Raw genomic sequence first — 21404 nt, forward strand, 5'->3', positions numbered from 1 at the left:
GAATAAAAATGAAGAAAATCTAAGAGAGCCAGCAGACAACCTTAAGTGCAAAAACATCTGAATCATAGGTGTTCTGGAAGGGTAGGAGAAAGGAAAAGACATTGAAAACATATTCAATGAAATAGTGGAAAAGTTCCCAGATATAGCAAGATACACAGACCTTCAATCCTAAGACGCTCAAAGATTCCCAAACAGATTTGATTCAAAAAAGTCCTCTCTAAGACACATTCTAGTCAAACTGGCAAAAATCAAAGAAGAAAAGAGAATCCTAAAAACAGCAAGAGAAAAGTGTCAAGCCACCTATAAGAAAGTCCCCATCAGATTAACAACAGACTTCTCAACAGAAAATCTACAGGCCAGAAGAGAATGGGATGATATATTTAAAATACTAAAAGAAAAAACCCTGTTAGCTAAAAATACTATACCCAGCAAGGCTATCGTTCAGAAATAAAGGAGAAATAATGTATTTCCCAGACAACCAAAAACTGCTGAAGTTCACCACACAACCAGCTCTGCAAGAAATCCTCAAAGGAGTCCTGTATCTGGAATCCAAAAGATGGTAATCATTACCATGAATACACAAGAAAGAACAAAATCCACTGGGAGAACAAAAATGCAAACAAGAAAGAGAAAGAAACTATATCTTACCACTTCAAAAATCAACAAACACCAAAGACAAACAAAAAAAGGGGAACAAAGGAACAAAAGATATTTAAAACATACAAACAAAAATCAATAAAATGCCTGGCATAAGACAGTACCTTTTAATAGCAACCCTAAATGTAAGTGGATTGAATTCCCCACTCAAAAGACACAGACTGACTGATTGGATTTAAAAGCTAGACCCAACTTTATGCTGTCTACAAGAGACTCACCTCACCTATAAAGACACCAACAGACTAATAGGGAAGTAAAGAAAAAGATATACCATGCAAATGTATACCAAAAATGAGCAGGAGTAGCTATTCTTATATCAGTTAAAATAACCTTTAAACCAAAAACCGTAAAAAGAGACAAAGAAGGCCACTGTGAAATGACGGAGAGATCTATCGAACCAGAAGACATAAAAATCATAAGTATATGTGCACCCAATACCAGAACACCCAGATATATGATGCAAACACTATTAGACCTAAGGAAAGAGATAGACCCCAATATGATAACAGGGAGGAACCTAAACACCCCTCTGACAGCACTACACAGATCATCTAGGCAACAGATCAACAGAGAAACATAGGATTTAAACTATACCTTAGACCAATTGGACCTGGCAGATATCTACAGAACATTTCATCCAATAACTACAGAATATACATTCTTCTCATCAGCACATGGAACATTCTCCAAAATAGATGACATGTTAGATCAAAAATCAAGTATCAACAAATTTTAAGAAATTGAAATCATTTCAAGTATCTTTTCAAACCACAATGGATTAAAACTAGAAATCAATAACAAGCAAAACTTACAAATACAAGGAAATTAAACAACATGCTCCTGACTGACATATGGGTCCAAGAAGAAATTAAACAGGAAATCTAAAAATTCATTGATATTAAAGACACATTATACCAAAACCTGTGGAATACTGCAAAAGCAGTACTAAGAGGGAACTTTATTGTAATAAATGCTTACAGGAAAAGAATAGTAAGATTTCAAATAAACAACCTAATGCTATACCTCAAAGAACCAGAAAAACAAGAACAATCCAATGCCACAATCAGCAGACAGAAAGAAATAATTAAGATCAAAGCAAAACTAAATGAAATAGAGACCCCCAAAATGATACAAAGATCAAAGAAACAAAAAGTTGGTTTTCTGAGAAGATAAACAAAGTAGACAAACCATTAGTTAGGCTAACTAAAAAAGAGAAGATAGAAGATCCAAATAACAAAAATCAGAAATGAAAAAAGAGAAATTACAACTGATCTACAGAGATACAAAGAATCATTAGAGACTATTAAGAACATCTATATGCTAACAAATTTGAAAACCTGCAGGAAATGGATAAATTTCTGGATATATACAAACTACCTGGACTGAATCAAGAAGAGATAGAAAACCTGAACAGACCAATAACAAGCAATGAGATTAGAGCAGTAATCAGCAGTCTACCAACAAAGAAAAGTCCAGGATCAGATTGCTTTACCACTGAGTCCTAACAAACCTTTGAAGAGGAATTAATACCAATTCTCTTCAAACTATTCCAAAAAATTGAAACAGAGGCCATTCTCCCATACTTCTTCTATGAGGCCAGCATGTCCCTAATACCAAAAGCAGACAAAGATGCAACAAAAGAAGAAAACTACAGACCAATATATTTGATGAACATAGTTGTAAAAATCCTCAACAAAATATTAGCAAACAATACAGCAACACATCAAAAAAATTATACACTATGATCCAAGCAGGATCTATCCCAGGATGCAAGGATGGTTCAACATACACAAATCAATAAATGTGTTACACCGTATCAACAAAAATAAGGGCATAATCCATCAATAGATGCAGAAAAAGCATTTAACCAAATTCAGCAACCTTCATGATAAAGGCTCTCAGCAAATTAGGTATAGAAGGAAAGTATCTCAACACAATAAAAGCTATGTATTAAAAAAACCCTGCTAGTATCATCGTAAGTGGAACAAGACAAGGTTGCCCACACTTACCATTCCTATTTAACATAGTATTTGAAGTACTACCCAGAGCAATAAGGCAAGAGAAAGAAACAAAGGGTACCCAGATTGGAAAAGACAATGTCAGACTGTCCCTGTTTGCAGATGACATGATCCTATGTATAGAAAAACCTAAAGACTCTACAAAAAAACTCTTAGAGCTGATAAATCATTTCAGCAAAGTTGCACGATACAAAATCAACATGCAAAAATCAGTAGTGTTTTTATACTCCAATAAAGAACTAGCAGAAAAAGAAATCAAGAAAGCAAGCCTGTTTGCAATAGTCACCAAAAAAATAAAATACCCAGGAATCAATTTAACCAAGGTGGTAAAAGATCGCTACAGTGAGAACTACAAATCACTACTGAAAGAAATTAAAGAGGACACAAAAAGATGGAAAGGCATTCCATGCTCTTGGATTGGAAGAATTAACACTGTGAAAATGTCCATACTACCCAAAGTGATCTATAGATTCAATGCAGTCCCCATCAAAATACCAACATTCTTCACAGAAATGGAAAAAACAATCCTAACATTCATATGGTACAACAAATGACCCTGAATAGCCAAAGCAATCCTGAGCAAAAAATAAAGCTGGAGGCATTAAACCACCTGATGTCAAATTATACTACAAAGCTATAGTAACCAAAACAGCGTGGTACTGGCATACAGACACTCAGACCAATGGAACAGAATAGAAAACCCAGAAATGAACCCACATACTTACAGCCAACTGATCTTTGACAAAAGCACTGAGAACACACATTGGGGAAAAGACTACCTCAATAAATAGTGCTGAGAAACCTGGGCATTCATATACAGAAGAGTGATACTAGACCCATACCCCTTGCCATATACCAAAACCAACTCAAAATGGACTAAAGACTTAAATACAAGACCCAAACCTATAAAACTCACAGAAGAAAACATAGGGTAAACATTTCAGTACTGGGCAAAAAAAGACTTTATAAGACCCCAGAAGCACAGGCAAAAAAAAGGCAAAATAAACAAATGGGATTATATCAAACTAAAAAGCCTTTGCAAAGCAAAAGAAGCATTAACAAAACAGAAAGACAAAATACAGAATGGGAGAAAATATTTGCAAGCTATGTGTCTGACAAGGGATTAATATCCAGAATATAAAAAGAACTCAAACAACTTAAAAGTAAAAAAATCAAGTAACCTGATTTAAAAATGGGCAAAGGAGCTGAATAGGCATCTCTCAAAGGAAGACATGCAAATGGCCAACAGACACATGAAAAATTCTCAACATCACTAAGCATCAGGGAAATGCAAATCAAAACCACACTGAGATATCATCTCACCGCAGTTAGACCTGCCATTATGAAAAAGAGAATAACAAATGCTGACAAGGATGCAGAGAAAGGGGAACCCTCCTACACTGTTGGTGGGGCTGTAAATTAGTACAGTCATTATGGAAGGCAGTATGGAGGTTCTCAAACAACTACACATAGAACTGACATATGATCCAGCAATCCCACTGCTGGGTATATACGCAAAGGAATGGAAATCATCACATCGAAGGGATAGCTGCACTCCCATGTTTATTGCAGCTCTATTTGCAATAGCCAAGAGTTGGAACCAACCTAAACGTCCATTGACAGACTAGGAAAACTTGGCATATATACAAAATTGAACACTACTGTACCATAAAAAAGAATGAAATTCTGCCATTCACAGCAATATTGTTTTAGTCCATTTTGTGTTGCTATAACAGAATACCTGAGACTGGGTAATTTATAAAGGAAAGAGGTTTATTTGTCTTACGATTCTGGGACAGCTGCATCTGGCACGGGCCTCAGGCTGCTTCTCTTCATGGCAGAAAAGTGGCAGGGAGCAGGCAGATACAAGCAGATCAAATGGCGAGAGGAAGCAAGAGAGAGAGAGAAGGTTCCCGGGTCTTTTTAAGCAACGGGAACTAATAGAGCAAGAACTCACTCATTAATTCCCCTGCCCCCAGGGAGAGCATTAATCCATTCATGAGGGATCCGCCCCCATGACTCAATCAGTTTCCAACACTGCCACATTGGAGATCAAATTTCCATATGAGTTTTGGAGGGGACAACACATCCAAACTCCATCAAATATGGATGAGCTTGGAGAAAATTATGTTAAGCGAAATAAACCAGGCACATAAAAAGAAATATCATATATCCTTGCTCTTAAGTGGGAAGTAAAAAAAGAAAGAAATAGAAAAAGAAAGAAAGAAAGAAAGATACAACAATCAAATAATTCATTGAACTTTCAAAAGGAGAAAACAAAACTGAGGCTACCAGAAGTAGTAAAGTGGGAGGGGAGTGGAGGTTAGCAAGAAATTGGTAAAGTGCCACAAAAAAATGATTACATTGTGTAGTGTTGAATATACTAATTATCTTGACTTGACCACCATACATTGCACACAGGTGTTGATATACAATGCCATACTGCACAGATATGAGCAATCATATTTCAATTAGAAAAAAGAAGTATGGAGGCTCACAAAGCTGAGAGGATAGCTTAAGTACAAAGTCATGGTGAGTGTTTGGTCAGTGGGGAAACCAGCCTGCCTGTAGGAGAAGCTTGTTATCAGGGGAGTGAGAAGTCAGATTAGTGGGATGGAAAGTTGCCCACTATGTAGAAAGCTTACAAGTGAAAATAAAAGTTTACATTTTATGTAGTAGACAATTGAAATAAGTATGTTTCTTTTCAAGGAAAATAAGTACATGATTAAAACAGAACTTTTTAAGATACTAAGTCTGGTGAGACATACTGGAGTTGGGAGACATTAGAATCCAGGAAACTTATTAGATGGGTCTAGTGATGTTCTGGACATTAAAGGATGATAAGGTTCTATTGGGAATATAAAGGGGAATGGATAGGTGAAAAAACATTTGTAAAAACAGTAAACAAAACATAGTGAGAATTTGGATTTAGGGAAAGAAAGAGAGGGAAGAGCATCATGGAAGTTTGGAATTAGTCTCTAAAACCAAACTTCATCCTGAACTACCTCCCCTTTCATGCCTTTCTTCCTGTTTGTGGGTCTTTCAGTGTTCATTTCAAAGCACTACCACTAAAGCTCCATAATCCCTTATCCCTAATTCCATAATCCAAAAAGATTTCTGAATCGAAAGCTTTTTTATATAACCATTTGGTAACAAAACCTAACTGAACTGACAAGAGGAAATTCATAGTCTTTATTTGTATACTCAGTGAGAATATCCACATAGCTCATTGCAGATACGATAATGTGCTTGATAAAGGGCTGTGGCTCAGATGCAACTAAGTACATATAATATATGCTATATATGGTATATATATGTATTACTTTGCCAAAAACCAAATCCTACCTTTTGAAATACATTTGTCCTTAAGGTTTTCAGATAAGACATTGTGGCCTTGCAGAATATTTCTTAAGCCTCTTCATCTCCAGTATGAAGAAATAGACTATCTCTGGTGAGTGAAGATAGAAAAATATGGAGCAACTGAAAAATTCACTTAGTTATGATTCCTGGTCTAAGGTGCCTACTCCCATCTTTGCATGCTAACTAAAGGCCTGTTAGACAAGGCTGATATATGTACACATGTTATTAAATCCAATTGTAAGTTCGCCTAAAACTAAGTTTTAGCCCAATTCCTAATTAAAGCATTTTTCAAAACCCTTGTATCAGATCGAATAACCACTGATAGTTAACTAAATAAAACAAAAACTAATTAATTGATTGTTTATTCAAACAACACAAGTATGCATTTAAGGAAAGATTCTTAAAATGATAAGAAACTCTACAAATATGAATCCTACCTGTTTACCAGAAACATCACTTCCAGCATAGCTAATATTAGAGGTGCTGCCTGCCCAGTGGCTTATGTTCAATGAGTGTGATATCCTGACCGTACAAAGGTAGCATAATCATTTGTTCCATAAATAGAGACTTGTGTGAATGGCCAAGTGAGGGTTTAACTGTCTCTTACTTTGAGTCAGTGAAATTGACCTCCCTGTGAAGAGGCAGGAATGTCAAAATAAGACAAGAAGACCTTATGGAGTTTAAATTAATTAGCTCACATAAAAGAATTTTAACGTAACTGTTCAGAGGGATAACACTTAAATCTACCAGACTAAAAATTTTGGTTGGGGTGACCTCAAAACACAACACAACCTCTGAATGATTAAAACCTAGACTAGACCAATTGAAGCAACATAATCATTTATTGACCCAAACAATTCGATCAATGGAATAATTTACCCTAGGGATAACTGTGCAATCATCTTTTAGAGTTCATATTGACCATAGGGTTTATGACCTTGATGTTGAATCAGGACATCCCAATGGTGTGACCACTGTTAATGGTTTGTTTGTTCAACTACTAAAGTCCTACGTCATCTAAGTTCAGACCGGAGGAATCCAGGTCAGTTTCTAATAGGTTGTGTTGTGCTCGAGGTCAACCCAACCAAAATTTTAATATTTCTCCCAGTATGAAAGGATAAGAGAAATAAGGCTCACTTCAAAAATCGCCTTCAATTTAATAGATATTATCTCAGTCTAATACATTACTACATGCCCTGACCAAAAACAAGGCTTGTAAGATGGCAGAGCCCAGTAATTGCATAAAACTTTAAACTTTATAATCAGTTCAACTTCTCTTCTTAACAATATGTTTATGATTAGTCTTCTGCTTATTATTCCCATACTTGCTATAGCATTTCTAACGTTAATTGAACAAAAAGTGTTAGGTTACATAGAACTTTGTAAAGGACAAAATATTGTTAGTCCCCATGGCCTACTTTAGTCCTTCTCTGGTACAATAAAACTATTCATTAAAGAACCATTATGACTACTAACATCTTACATAATTCTATATACCATTGTACCTACCCTCACCCTTGTGCTAATCTTATGAATTTCATTACCCATAGTCACTAATTAACATAAATATAGGAATATTATTCATTTTAGCCATAGCAAGCTTGGCTGTGTATTCTATCTTCTGATTAGAATGAGCATCAGATTCAAAATACACATTAATTTATGCACTGTGAGCATTAGCAGGGTTGATTTAATATGAAGTTACTCTAGCCATTATCTCCTATCAGTTATCTTAATAAATGGGTCATTTACACTATCAACTTTAATTACTGCCTGAGAATATATGACTATTTTTCCATCATGACCCTTAGCCATAATATGATTTATTTCAACATTAGTAGAAACTAATTGGCTGCATTTGACATAATAGAAGGTAAATCAGAACTCGTATAAGGTTTTAATGTTGAATATGCTGCAAGCCCACTTGCCCTATTTTTTATAACAGAGTACACCAGCATCATAATGAAAATGCTGTAACCATGATCCTTTTCCTAGGAGCACCACCTGATTCCAGATACCGGAAATTTACACAATCAATTTTGTCATGAAAACGTGTCTCCTAACTATCTTATTGTTATAAGTTTGAGCATCATACCCACAATTCCAGTATGATCGACTTATACGCCTTCTATGAAATTTTTTTAGCATTCACATTAGCCTTATGCATATGACGTATCTCTATACCTATTTTACTATCAAGTGTTCCACTACAAGCATAAAAAACATGTCTGATAAAAGTGTTACTTTGACAGAGTAAATAATAGAGGTTTAAATTCTCTTATTTCTGTAATTATAGGAATTGAATCTGCTCTTATGAGTTCAAAAATCTCCACGCTCCCTAGTTCACCATGTTCTTTAGTAAGGTCAGCTAAATAAGCTATCAGGCCCTTACCCTGAGCATGTTAGTTCATATCCTTCCTGTACTAATTAATCCTCTGATCTTTTCCACCATCCTATTTAACCTCCTTATAGGAACCATAGTAACAATATTTAGCTCACACTGACTAATGATGTGAATAGGACTGGAAATAAATATGTTAGCCATTATTCCCATTTTAATCAAAAAAGCAAACCCATAATCCACAGAAGCAGCTACTAAATATTTCTTAATACAAGCAACTGCGTCTGGACTCCTATTAATAACTGTCATAATTAATGTATTATATTCTGGGCAATGCACAGTCATAAAAATTCCTAACCTAACAGCATTCCTAATAATTACTGTGACACTAATTATAAAACTTGGACTATCCCAATTGCATTTTTGAGTCCCAGAAGTGATACAAGGGATTTCATTAATATCAGGTAAAATCCTACTAACTTGACAAAAACTGGCACCAATTTCAATTATATTTCAGGTATCGTCAATTGATAACATAATATATAATAACTAAAGATAATACTAATAACAGTGTATTATCAATTCTAGTAGGAGGATGAGGAGGACTTAATCAAGTACAACTACAAAAAATCCTGGCCCCTTGATCATTTGCACGCGTAGGCTGAATAGCCATCTTTATATATGCAACCCCACCACAATGATCTTAAACTTACTAATTTACATTATTTTAACAGTTACCATGTTCATAATATTTAATTTAAACAAAACTACAACAGTGCTCTCATTATCACACACATGAAACAAATTACCACTAATAACCTCCATAATCCTTATATCCTTATCCTTGGGAGGCCTACCTCCACTTAATGATTTCTTCCCAAATGAATCGTTATTCAGGAATTAACAGAAAAGGCCACCTCTTTCACCTCTTTGATTTCTGAGTGTAGAGGTCATCAAATCCCCTTCTCCCTCCCCCCTACCCTTCTCTAGTTCAATGCTGACTTCCTGCCTTGGAGGATCCTGCTCTCTAGCCTGCATGACTAAGGTTAATGTGGAGATGAAATAATAGGCTTGTCTTCATCCGCCATTCAAATGCCCTCCAGGTGCGTGAAGGTAATTTGGACCTCAGGGAAATTCCAGACTGGATGTGTGCCATCTCATTGTGCCTCCGGCTCTACCCAGGAATGGTGACATCTCTATCACAGATGTGTTGCTGTTGTGTGTTGCCTAGGACCCCAAAATTACAGTGGAGTTCTTGGCAGAAAGGAATTTGACAGAGAAGTGTCCTGACAAGTGTTTGCAAATACTTGGGTCAGTGCTAACAGATCCCTCCTCTCTCTCCTTTCAGCTTATAGCCCAAGTGCCTGTCACCAAGTCCCTTTGAGCTGTGACTTGAGCCACCTGGTGGCAGAGATCCGAGCTCTGAGAGGGCAGCTGGAGCAGAGCATTCAGGTGAACACTCATCTGCGACTGCAGCTGGAGCAGCAGTTGGATGGTGGTGCCGGCAAAGCCAGCCTCAGCCACTCCTCCATCAACCAGAGCTTCCCAGTCTACACTGACCCTGGGAACAAGCAGTCACTCTTCCAAGGTAGAAAGGAAAAGGAGTTACCAGGATGTCTGCGGTAGAGGAGCAATCTTGCCCCCTCTCATGCTTCTTAGGGTCAGGTTGCAATTGAAGCTGCTTTAGTATAGCATCCTTGAGTGAGATCACACTATTTAGAGTCAGACCTGGCTCCAGATTCTGAGTTTGCCACGTATAGGCTGTTTGCTTTGGGTGTTTAAGCCTTAGTTTTCTAGTCTTTAAGATGGGGATAGTAAATAATATATACCTTGTATGGTTATTTGGAGCATTAAATGAAATAATTTACAAGTGCCTGGCACAATAGGAATTGCTTAGCAATTAGCAGCTGTCTATGTTAATATTTATTCCTTGTATTTGTGAAGTGCTTTAAATTGTACCAAGTGTTTTCAAATATATAATTTCATCTGAGGTAGGGCAGGTTTTACTGTCTCTGCATTTCACATGGGAAAACTTAGACATTGAGACATTAATGGACAAACTAGGGTTTACAAGAGTTAGAAACAGAACCAGGATTAGAAGCAGAAGTGTTAATTTCTGATCTGTGTTTGGTCCACCTCAGCATGCTGTCTCAGTGTTGTTGACCTTCCCAGACCCTCTAGGCTGGCTTGTCTCTTCCTCACCTGTGGGGGACTCAGTGTGTGGCACCCTGTTCCTGTCCCTGAAGAACCAGGGCTATAGGAAAGTAATGGATGGAGGCATGTTTATTCCAGGTGGCAGCTGTTCACTTCCTCTGCCCTACTGCCTTCAGACAGGCATATTTGACCAAGTCCCACCCTCTCTTCTCAGTATCCCTCATCAATCTCACTTCCCTCAGTGTTAATTTCAGTGTTAATAATGCCTGAACTCCATCTCTTGACACATTCAATTTCTACTTCCTCTTCTTTTTCCTTTTGATACTCCATTCATTTCACCATCCCCACTCACCACCATGGCCATATCCTCAATTTTATTCTAATCAGGAATCACTTCTGCTCAGGTTTCTCTAAAGCTGAGATTTCAAACTCTCATGCCTGTTTTTCCTGTTCATGTTAATTCTTATTTGTCTTTGGTTCTGGTAGATGCTCATTTATCAGACAATGACCTTATCTGACAAATGAAGGTGACAATCATATGATCATGTTTTCATGGCCTTTAATGAAGAAAAAGTATGTGGACTGCCTAGCATAGGACCTGGCCCCAGGAACTGCTCAGTGTACATTAGGTGGATGCCCACCCTCTTCAGGGCTGCCATGATGGGTGCAATGTTGAGTTCCGTCTCCTCCTCTTCCCTCTAACCAGCCTTTCCCCTCTCACTGGCTTCCCACACAACAGCCAAGACTCAGCTCCACTGGCTCAGTCCCTGATCCTCCTCCCCCACCCCAGAGGCCTAAGCTGGAAAGCAGTCTCAGAGCCACACTTGACACAGCAGGACGTTTGCTGCTTTCTTTGTAATGCATTCCAACTCCTCCATGGTTGGGTTGCTTTCTGTTCTCCAGTAGGGCACCTTTAACCAGTCAAGCCTCCTGCCTCCTTTCTTCTCATACAACTGAATTTTTTACTCGTACTACCACGTGACAGTTGTGAGTAGTTGTTGAGTTTAATCCCCCATACATCCATTTATTCTTTGATTTGACATTTTAGCATATATACTGTGTATATTTATTTATATTTATATTTACTTGCAAGTTATTGTATTAGAAACTACATACAAGTTATACTCAAAACTGGGTTTTATAAAAATATACCTCATTATTTTTCAAACTGCAAGTTGCTTTCTCAAGGAACACCTTTCAATTAGTGAAATATATCTTTTTGTTCTGACAAATGGAAACATAGGAAACTAAGGATTGGTTGGCTGTTGCTTTTGATTGTGGTTTGTGGATTATAATGATGTAGGAGGTGAGTCACGTCACCTGAGATCTTAGATGGTAAAGACACGGCTGCCTGTGCTTGCAGTGCAGTGTGTTCCAGCGTTCCTGAAAACTGTGCTTGTCTTTACTCCCTAGATTCAGTTGCTTCCCCTCCTGTCCGGGATGTTGGCATGACTTCTCCAGCTGCAGAATTCCCCAGCTCTTCTTCCTCTGCTCCAGGCTCAGAAGCTGAGATCTTCAACAGGACAAATGGTAAATATGACACCTAAAGGGCACAGGTATGGATGAAGAAAAATTACAAACCATTCTTGTCTATATACACATGACTTGAATTTAGAGATTTTTCTCTGTGTGCCCCAAGGCCCCAAATTTCGTGCTACTCATGTTGCCCTCTATGGTGCCTTTCTTGTCATTATTCTTCCTCCTGCAGTTTTCCTGCTGCTCTATTCTGGCTTCGCTGCACTGTACACTATATTCTTGAAAGTGCTCTCTCTATCCAGCTTGATTTCCTTGTCTGCCTTTCCTCTACCCTGAAATTTATTATCAATAATAATTATCCTGACAATTCCATTTGTCCATATGTATAAAAATTTGTCTCCTTGCAAATATATCATTATGAGATGATGTAAAAAAGATCACCAAGTATAGAAACCAGAATATCTCTATGGACTTCACACCACCCTTGTTTACTCCAAGGCTGCCTTTCTTGTTTCCTGCCTCTTTCACCCTCTCTTTTGGATTGGAGCCTACTGAGGATATTATGAGTAACAGCAGATTCTGTGTTGTTATGGTTTTCTTTTTCAGGTCTAGGTTTGGAAGCTTCTCCAGTAATGAAGAGCCCTCCCAAGCTGGAGGGTGATGCTCCTGATGGCTCCTTTGCCAATAAGCACGGCCGCCATGTCATTGGCCATGTGGATGACTATAGTGCCCTAAGACAGCAGATTGGGGAGGGCAAACTGCTGGTCAGAAAGATAGCTTCTCTCGTGAGAGCAGCACGCTCCTTCCCTGGCCTAGAAGCTCCAGGCACAGAGGTAACCACAGCTGTAGCTCTTAGGTCACTCTTTCATTGTGTCCTTTCTTCCTCTGATTTTAGCTCCTTTTCCCACTCCTTGTTTTCATGCTCTCTATCTCCCAGCAGCTGAGAAACCATCTTCTGCTTATACCCTGCTCAGCCCTTTCTTCTCCGTCTCCTGTTCTCATGTAGTTCTGCTCTGTTCCACTTGAAGCTGGCTGGATATTTCCCCTCATGCCACAGAAAATCCAGTGTGTACTGTTGTCATCAGCAGCAGAGCAGTTGTTAAGTGTCAACACATATGTGTGCTGCCATGAGTACCCTTTGGGAATGCATTACCTGATATAGTCATGTGGGCACATGGCCTTCTGTGGGCAGAGTGAAATCAGTCAGAGGGACAAAAACTGAGGGATTTGTAGCCTCATGGGCCACATGTGTGAAAGGGGTGAGAAGCCTGGCAGCCGTGGGATTTCCTCCTCAGCTTGCACAGGGGGAGGGAGAGCAGTCAGCAAAGCTTCTCAGAGCTCTTCACCATTGAGGGAGACCAGGCACCAGTGGTTGTGCTGTCTGAGCCACTAGAGTCCCTGGTGTACAGGGACAGCCCTGCCTGCAAGGAGCCCCCACACCCAAGGCACAACACATATCCAGGTAGACAAGTACAATTGAGGGCTACAGGCCCAGTGTGAGAAGTCGTCCTCTGGATGGGAGGGCACCTGTGCAGAAGTGGCCATTCATCCCAGGCAAGGAAAGTACCAGGCTCATGGAGGATGTGACAAAGGGGATGTGTTTTGAAAGCCTTGGAGGTTTTCCAGGTACAGGAGGGCATTCCAGGTAGGGGGAGCAGCACCTCAGTCCTGGGAGCTGCAGATGGCGAGTGAGGGTCTCCTAGGTTCATGCAGGCCTATGTTCTGTGCCTCACTCATAGAGGAAGCTTGAGCCCTGTGCTGGGGAAGCAAAAGTGAACTCTCAGTTCCCGTGATGTCCTGGCTCCCTCTGCTCTTCCCCAGGTGCTGGGCAGCAAGGGCATCCATGAGCTTCGCAGCAGCGCCAGTGCCCTGCACCACACCCTAGAGGAGTCTGCTTCCCTTCTCACCATGTTCTGGAGAGCGGCCTTGCCAAACTCCCACAGCTCTGCTCTGCCTGGCACAGTGGTAAGAGGCCAGCATCCATTACTGGATCATAGCCAGCTCTCTGCCTCAGTGTTGTTCTCTCTCCTCAGTCCCACAGCTTTCTGTAGATCAGGAGCCCCATGGTGAGCTGGGATCCATAGGACCTTAGGGGAGTTTCCCTGCAGGACTGCCCCTGATCATAGTGGCTGCTTTCATTGCAGTTCTGACTACATCCCCTCTCCTCCCACCCCCCTGGCCTCTGTGTTAAGAGATCAAAGAGGAGAAGGACAGGGTTTGGAGAAGCAGAGTGTAGTAACTCTGGTAATCCATACATGTTCATCAATTTCTGCACTTCTCTGCTGTTTGGCTGAGCTGAAATTCAGAGACATGTTAAAGCTTCATTGCCTCCTTCTCCCACCCCTCAGGTTTGCATAGTCAAAATCACAGAATGTGACCACGACACTATGAGCCTCAGTTAGCCACCCTTGCAATCCCAGCACGTCACTTAAGTTTGCATACTAGGGCCAGGCCAAGGGAATGTCAACCACCCCTCAGAATGGTCTCAGATCTGAGGATGGCTCTGGGCAGGCCCTTGGGCAGGCAGGTTTCCAGATTCCATCCCCAGGGATTCCAGCTTCAGATTATTGTTACCTTTACCTTTATGACTCAACTATGCTATTTCAGGGAGGGGGTGCTATGCCATCTGCATTTTAGCACAAATATTTACTAACTTGCTAACTGTCCTCAGGCCAGCCCTATCTCCCCAGACATAATAGTCCTGGATTCCCAAGTCTTCCTGTGGTGGGGGAGTGAAAGAACTAATTCCAGGACTAAATTTGGCTGTTGTTCATAGTTGGGAGTTTCATTCTGACCTCAAGCCAGGTTCTCTTCACAATAGGAGCGTAGGCCTGTGCTAGTCTGCATGAGTACTTCCAGGCTCTCAGTATTCCTACCTCTGGGGACATCCCAAACCATCCTCAGCCAGAAGGGTTTAGAGGCTTTAGCGAAGGGAATCCAGGGCATAGATAGTTGAGAAGATTGTGGAATCCTGCTTTGGATTGGAAGGAGCTACAGAGCACGGGGTGCTTTAGGCCTGCTGACTGTGGACTGAGAGCCTGTCTCTCCTGCCCAGGGAGAGCCAATGGAAAGAGAACTTCTGGATCTGAGAACCAAAGTATCCAAACAGGAGAGGCTTCTTCAGAGCACAGTGGAACATCTGAAGACTGTAACCCAGCAGAAGGAGAGCATGGAGCAGTTCATCGTCAGCCAGTGTAGGTGGCCTGAGCCAGGCAAAGGGAAACGAAAAGGGGTGGTCTTCTAGACACGCCCCTTGTGCCACAGATGAACAGATCCCAGAGCGGCTCAGGGATGTCAGGAGGAGAGAGACTGACATGATATCCCTGAACCTCCTGTGCCTCCAGTGACTGTGGATGCAGAGGGAGGGGAGGATGGGGACAGCAAAAGACCCCTGCTGAGTGACCTGAAGGAAATGTTTTAGAACCACATGCCAAGCAAGGAGGGATCCAGTTGGTAATTTCTGCCCTGTGGGGCTGTTTTGTGTTTCAGTGACCAGGACACATGATGTTTTAAAGAAGGCCAGGACTAATTTGGAGGTAAGGAAACCGCTGCACCAGTCTGAGCTCAGAACCTGCCACATACCCATCACCATCTGTCATCAGAGTCTGCAGGTGACTCTCAACCTTCTTTGACCCCTCCAGGAGAAGATTCTGGTCCACCCGTAGGATCACGGTTCCTCAGTGAGGATCCTGCTAGTTTCCCTCCCCGTCACCCCTCACGTCCAGTCAGCAACCGCCATGACATCTCTGTTCACTCTCACATTGTCACAACCTTTGCTTTTCAATCCGGTATTCCTCCTTTATGCCAGGTCAGGAATCTGGAGAAATGCAATTTGTTGATTCTTGAGATCAGAAGATATCAGGAGTCTGCCTCTGAATTAGCTTTTGGTAAAGGGATCTTGAGGCCAGTGATGTGTTCTTGTGTTTCCCATTCTAATTTATGAAAAAATGAAAGCAAGGTGCGACCTAATAAATTGACCTCCCTCCACACTATTGGATTGAGAACAACACTTTAATTTGGATGAATCTTTTTCTTTAAGGAGCAACAAGAGAAAGATCGCTTGGTTCTCAGTAATCTAAAAGAGAATTTGGTAATAAATAATAACTGAACCTTAAGAGGAAAGATTTTATATATATGCCAGACATTGTCTACACTTATCTAAAATACAAAGTATTAATCATTCCCTAGGAAGTACTTTGAAATAAAACTTGAGGTGAACGAAAATCAGAAACTAAACCTTTTAATTTGTACTTTAAATCTTTGCCATAAGCAATTGAGCAGCATATACATAGAAAGTTCCTAAATGGTCACCTGAGAGAATGTTGATCCCCACAGTGTAAAAATGGGTTGGCCCATGATTTAACTCTCTGTTTTCTTTTACTAATTCCCTTTTGTTTTTCTCTGCTGATTCCTTTCTTTCCTGAGCCTCTTTAGAACAGCAATTACAAGATTGCCTCTGTAAAGCCTTATTCCTGTCCCAGCAAAGGTAACCATCGGCCTCAAGTCCCCTTGGCTTCCTCCAGTGTGGAAGTTTTCCTGTCTCCTTCCCTTACACCAGTGGAAAGGGCGTGAGGCCTGGGTTCTAATCCCAGGCTTGTCACTAACTGGTTGTATGGCTTTGGCTGGCCTCTTATTTTCTTGTGAGACCAATACCCCTTCATCTGTAAAACATGGAAGTAGACTTAGATGAACTGGGACATAAACTTAACAGAGGATTTCTTTGCAAAAGGTCCTCTTCTTTTTAAAACAGGCTGTTTCTATATGTGCATGTTTTATGCTAAGCACTTCTTTTCCTGGCAGATGGCAAAGGCCATATTTTTATTCTAGACAGAGTGACTTGGAGAATAATCTGGCTCCTGAAAATGGAATGGTAGGATCCAGCCAATAAGTGTGCAGTAGCTTTGAGCAAGGGTCTTAGAGCATGGGGAGGTGGGGAGGCTTTTCCTCTAACTTGGGGGCACCAGTTGCTCCTCCAGACCCTAGTGCATCCCCTCAGTTTGTCCTCTTAACTGGTTTTCACTATGCTCCTGCTTCTTTTTGTTACCACTTAGCTGCACTCCAGCCTGAGGAAGCCATCAGCAGGGTCTGACATTACATTCTGATTTTGTTTGTTCTATTTTTGTCTGCAGGTGAAATCCCTAAGGGCTCCGCCATGCACTCCAATCTTGTGACCCTTGCCTTCCAGGAGCCATGCAAGAAGCAAAGCCACCAGACGTCCTTAAAAGAGCAGGAAGGATGGGCCTGCCCCCCTTTCATGCAGCTACCTATCTGCTGAGGAGGAGCTGGGCCCCAGTCCTCCAAACCTGCTGGAGATTCCAGAAGAGGGAGTGAAAGATGTGCCCTGGTGGTATGGGCAGAAAGGCAGAAAGGCAGAAAGCCTTCTGGCAATACCATTAGCCAAGATCCACTTGGCCTAGCACTAACCCAAATACACATTGTTGGCAGAGGACCTTGTGACACTGCTTCTTAACAAGCCCAGTGGCAGGCTCAGTAGCCACAGCACGTTTCTCACCTCAGCAGCTGTCCTCAGATGGTCAAGTCAGGAGGAAGAGGACCTTGTGTCCCGTGACTGGGGCACGTGGTCCCAATACGGTGGAGCTCCTCAGGCAGTTCTAGAAGCACACTACTGAGCATCGCGGCCCTGCAGGACAGTGTTGGCGGGGGCTCAGCGAGCACTACTCACAGATGCACACCCTACCCGCCGACAACCTCCCTTGGGTTGAGTCAAGCTGGCCTTCCTTCTGTGCCACCACACCTGAGTTCTTTGCATCTACATGGTGAAAGTGGTGACTTCCCAGATGCCATTTGAGGCTTAGCCTAGCACCTGCAATTTCTTTTCTTATGTGATCTCCAAATTATAGTGACCTCCCTCTACATAAGCTGTCCCAATTTGTCATCCTAACTTCCCTTGGGGGAACTGGGGACTCATGGCTAGAGCAGACATATTAAAAGTCTTGCATCCAGCAAACCTGCACTTGTTTTTAAGTGGCATGAGATAGGCCACCAGCTGCGCTAAAGTCCAGTCTGTGTCTTCACAGTGCTTATAGGATGTGTGTATGTGTGTATAAATGTATGATATAGATTTATATATGTTGCTGTAGCCACACTGAAGGCCGACATAACTGGTGGACAGGGTGGGTGAGAGGAAATGACACAGTGTTCTTGGTGACTATTAAAGGAAAATGTGTATAAAAGAATAGTTTTCTTTGCCTGCTTTGTTTCCTATTTCTGCACCAGTTACTAGACCAAGTGTATGAAAATGGGGAAGACAAATTCTCTTTGATGGGTTCTTAAACTTGGTGTACCTTACAATCAGCTGTGGAGATTATAGGAGCTATTTCCTGGGCTCTAATCCCAACAGATTAAGTTGATGTGGGGCCCTAGAATCTGCATTTTTATATAAGCACCACAGGTGATTCTGATGTAGGTGGGCTGCAGACCACGATTTAAAAAACATCGTTCTATAACATTGAACCAAAACTATAAATGAATTTCAGAACCTTTAATTTTAAAGTACATGTTATTCCACAAATGTTGAAATAAAAATCTTAATGTGTTTCTTGGGAAAAGTCCTTAGTTACATCCTTTTGACTTGCAGAATTAAAATAAAGCTGTCACTTCACAATTGTTTCCTAGAAACAGTTGAAAAATGAAAACAAACGACGACAACTAAGACCAAAAACTTAAACGCTATCATCACCACCATCACCACCACTAACAAAAAGACCTGTCAACAGACTTGTGCCTGGGATGGAGATGGTGAGGAAGAGTGAACTTAAGCTCTGCTTTTATACTCAGGTGTTTAAGTATTTCCATGAGCGCCTTTGGCTCCCATGTACAGAGGAGCTCACTGGCAGAATCTACCAAATGGATAAAAAGCCAGCAAAACTGTTAAATATTATTTATAGACAAAGTAGCAAAACTTGAGGGCATCTTGTCTTGTGGTTTATTCAGGCATCCCAGCAAATCTCCTCCTTCATCCTTTGCTGCCAGAGCAGGTTGGCCTTGATAAGATCATAAGTAATCAATGGACAACTCAAATATTAATCCTAAGAAATTCGTTTTATTAACTAGTAACATTTATGAGAATAAAAACATATTACATAACGTAAGTCTGAGATCAGGTCGAAATCCAGTCACAAATTCCTTTTGGAGAAAAGTCTAAAAAGCTTTTCTTGTATTTTACCCTTCGTGAATGTTGAAAACTAGCTCTGAGCCTTAAAAAAAATGGTTGCAAAAATGCGTCTTTGAGAGGAAGTTTCTTCAATATTTAACTTTTTACAACTTACATTGTTTTCCTGTGACACAAACAGAGCTCATTCTTAAAAATAAAAGTCTTTATGACAACCAATGTCTTCTAATTTTCCATAATTCAAATAAGAATCACTCTCACCCTATTCTGTGTCATTCTAGGTTATTTGTGAAGATGTCAAACTTATTCCAAAGAAAATCAGAGAAGATCCTTGGTCTGGGACGTTTTTACATGTGTCACATTAAGCTATGAAATCATAAACCAGAGGGTCGATTCTTCTTCTAAAGTCAAAGATCAGCCTTAACCAGTGGAAAGCAGGTTGTGAGTGTTGAGTACAGAAAAAGAACGATATTGGGGCAGATTCCAGAAAGGCCCAGGTAGAAGCTGCTTAGGCCAATGGCCATGTAACCGCAGGCCCTTTCTCTCACATGGTGTTTGTAGCTCCCCTCTCTGACCCTGGGTGACTCTGGTACTGGATCCTCAGGTTCTTCTCCTGAAAGAGATTCTCCTTCTCCCCCCTTGATTCAAATGCCCCTATGATGGCGTGTGCATAGTCTTTCTTTAAATTTTCTTCCTTCCTTTTTTTCTTGTAATTTTATACATGTAATATTAAAGTATTCTGTCAAATAAACAGCTTCATAATTTCTGCAATAATAAGCACAAAGCTGAATTTATTGCTTTCTTAAGTAAGAGAGATTGATGCTGATTAGGCAGTCTCTCTTAGCAGAACAGATTGCTGATCTTATGTAGAATTTTTGGGAAATGCAGGGTTCAGGGACAGGTGAAAGTTAGAGATGTCAGTGAGCTGGCGTCAGCTGCCAACTAGGTTGGCACTCAAAGCTGTTCATTGGACTGACTTGCTTTCAACTGGCTGACTTTCAGAAGTGAGGGCCTGGCACAGACAGGTTTGCAGAAATGTGTTCACCCAGATGTGGTAGCAGGATAAACTCCCTCAAAGGTGTCCTCATCCTAATCCCTGGAACTTGTGAATATGTTACTTTACATGGCAAAAGAGACTTGGCAGATGTGGTTCGGTTAAGGATGTTGAGGTGGGGGGATTGTCCTGGAGGGTCCAGTGTAATCACAAGGGTCCATACAAGATTATAACCTGGGAGAAAGGTTAAGAACCCACGCAGATGAGCAAGGTGAGTCTTTCTCAAGCCCTGGATCCCTGGCTACCTTATGTGGAAGAGGATCATGACGTCACTCTCCCCTCGACAGTCTTCATGCCCATTGGCCAGCTGGGTGGAGTGGGAGGGGAGATGCGGCTGGGGGGGGCAGGATTTTGGGTGGAGGAACAGGAGCTGCCTTGAGTCATTAAGGGCGCTGTCTTATTTTTACAGGCAAGGCTGGGACTACTGGTCTGGCAGCCACTTAAATACGATATAATTCTCAGGACTGTAGAAGTTTTCTAAGGATGCTGCTTGAATTATTAGGAAGGGTTGTGTGGAGGGACTGGAGATTCAGAAAAGGAGGAGGAGCAAGGGGGAGCAAAGTGACCACATGTGTAGAGTGTAAGGAGTTTGAGGATGAGCGGGGGTGGCAGGTGGAACCCCATGGTTACCTGGCAAGAGAGGTACCATGGTCATGAGAGTGGTTTTTCGCATTGTAAAGCTTACCTATTGCATGTTGAACATGCCAAGCCCTGTGTAATATGTAGTAGTGGTACATTGTGTTAGCACTATTTTCTGAAAATTATTGTTTAAGTGACAAGTACTTTTCTCTCTTTCTCCCCATCCTCTAGCAAGACCTCATAGTTTGTATTTTTCTTAGTATTTTTACAAGGCGGTTCTCTGAAAGAACCAGTGTAATCACCACCCACCCCCTGAATTGCCCTACAAGGTAGGCAAAAGGGAGACACTTTAGCCCCGGTATACTCTGGATTATGAACAGGTGAATTGCAAGTCTTAAATCTATGAGAACACCCCCTTCAGCCCACCCACCCTTCACTCCACCATTTTTGGCTGGGACAAAAGGGAACCATGTTACCCCTTTATGGCAAAAATGCCTCCTGAAGCCATGAACTCAGAGATATCTGTGCAACTAGGTGCTGCATTTTGCAGTTCAGAGAGTCCAGATGTTTCAGATATCTTACCTTGCCTCTTCCTCCTCCTGCTCCTCTTCCTTTTCCTCTTCTGCCCTGGGC

General features: G+C 41.1%; 1 protein-coding gene across 17 annotated transcripts in view; it reads left to right on the forward strand.

Annotated features, from left to right (window-relative positions):
- Positions 1-18203, forward strand: part of PDE4DIP (phosphodiesterase 4D interacting protein) — a 181160-nt gene extending 162957 nt beyond the window's left edge. For 10 of the 17 annotated variants that reach the window (XM_063106518.1, XM_063106508.1, XM_063106514.1 and 7 more), the window contains 8 exons: positions 9725-9964; positions 11944-12060; positions 12613-12839; positions 13828-13971; positions 15062-15200; positions 15496-15542; positions 16441-16492; positions 17136-18203. In XM_063106518.1, the coding sequence (XP_062962588.1) occupies positions 9725-9964; positions 11944-12060; positions 12613-12839; positions 13828-13971; positions 15062-15200; positions 15496-15542; positions 16441-16492; positions 17136-17281 (1112 nt within the window). In that variant the 3' untranslated portion in view covers positions 17282-18203. The remainder of the gene's footprint in view (positions 1-9724; positions 9965-11943; positions 12061-12612; positions 12840-13827; positions 13972-15061; positions 15201-15495; positions 15543-16440; positions 16493-17135) is intronic. The other 7 variants (XM_063106519.1, XM_063106522.1, XM_063106524.1 and 4 more) reach the window with 3 other exon arrangements.
- Positions 18204-21404: the final 3201 nt, after the last annotated feature.

The sequence above is a fragment of the Cynocephalus volans genome, chromosome 8 (genome assembly GCF_027409185.1).
Source record: "Cynocephalus volans isolate mCynVol1 chromosome 8, mCynVol1.pri, whole genome shotgun sequence".
Taxonomy (NCBI): domain Eukaryota; kingdom Metazoa; phylum Chordata; class Mammalia; order Dermoptera; family Cynocephalidae; genus Cynocephalus; species Cynocephalus volans.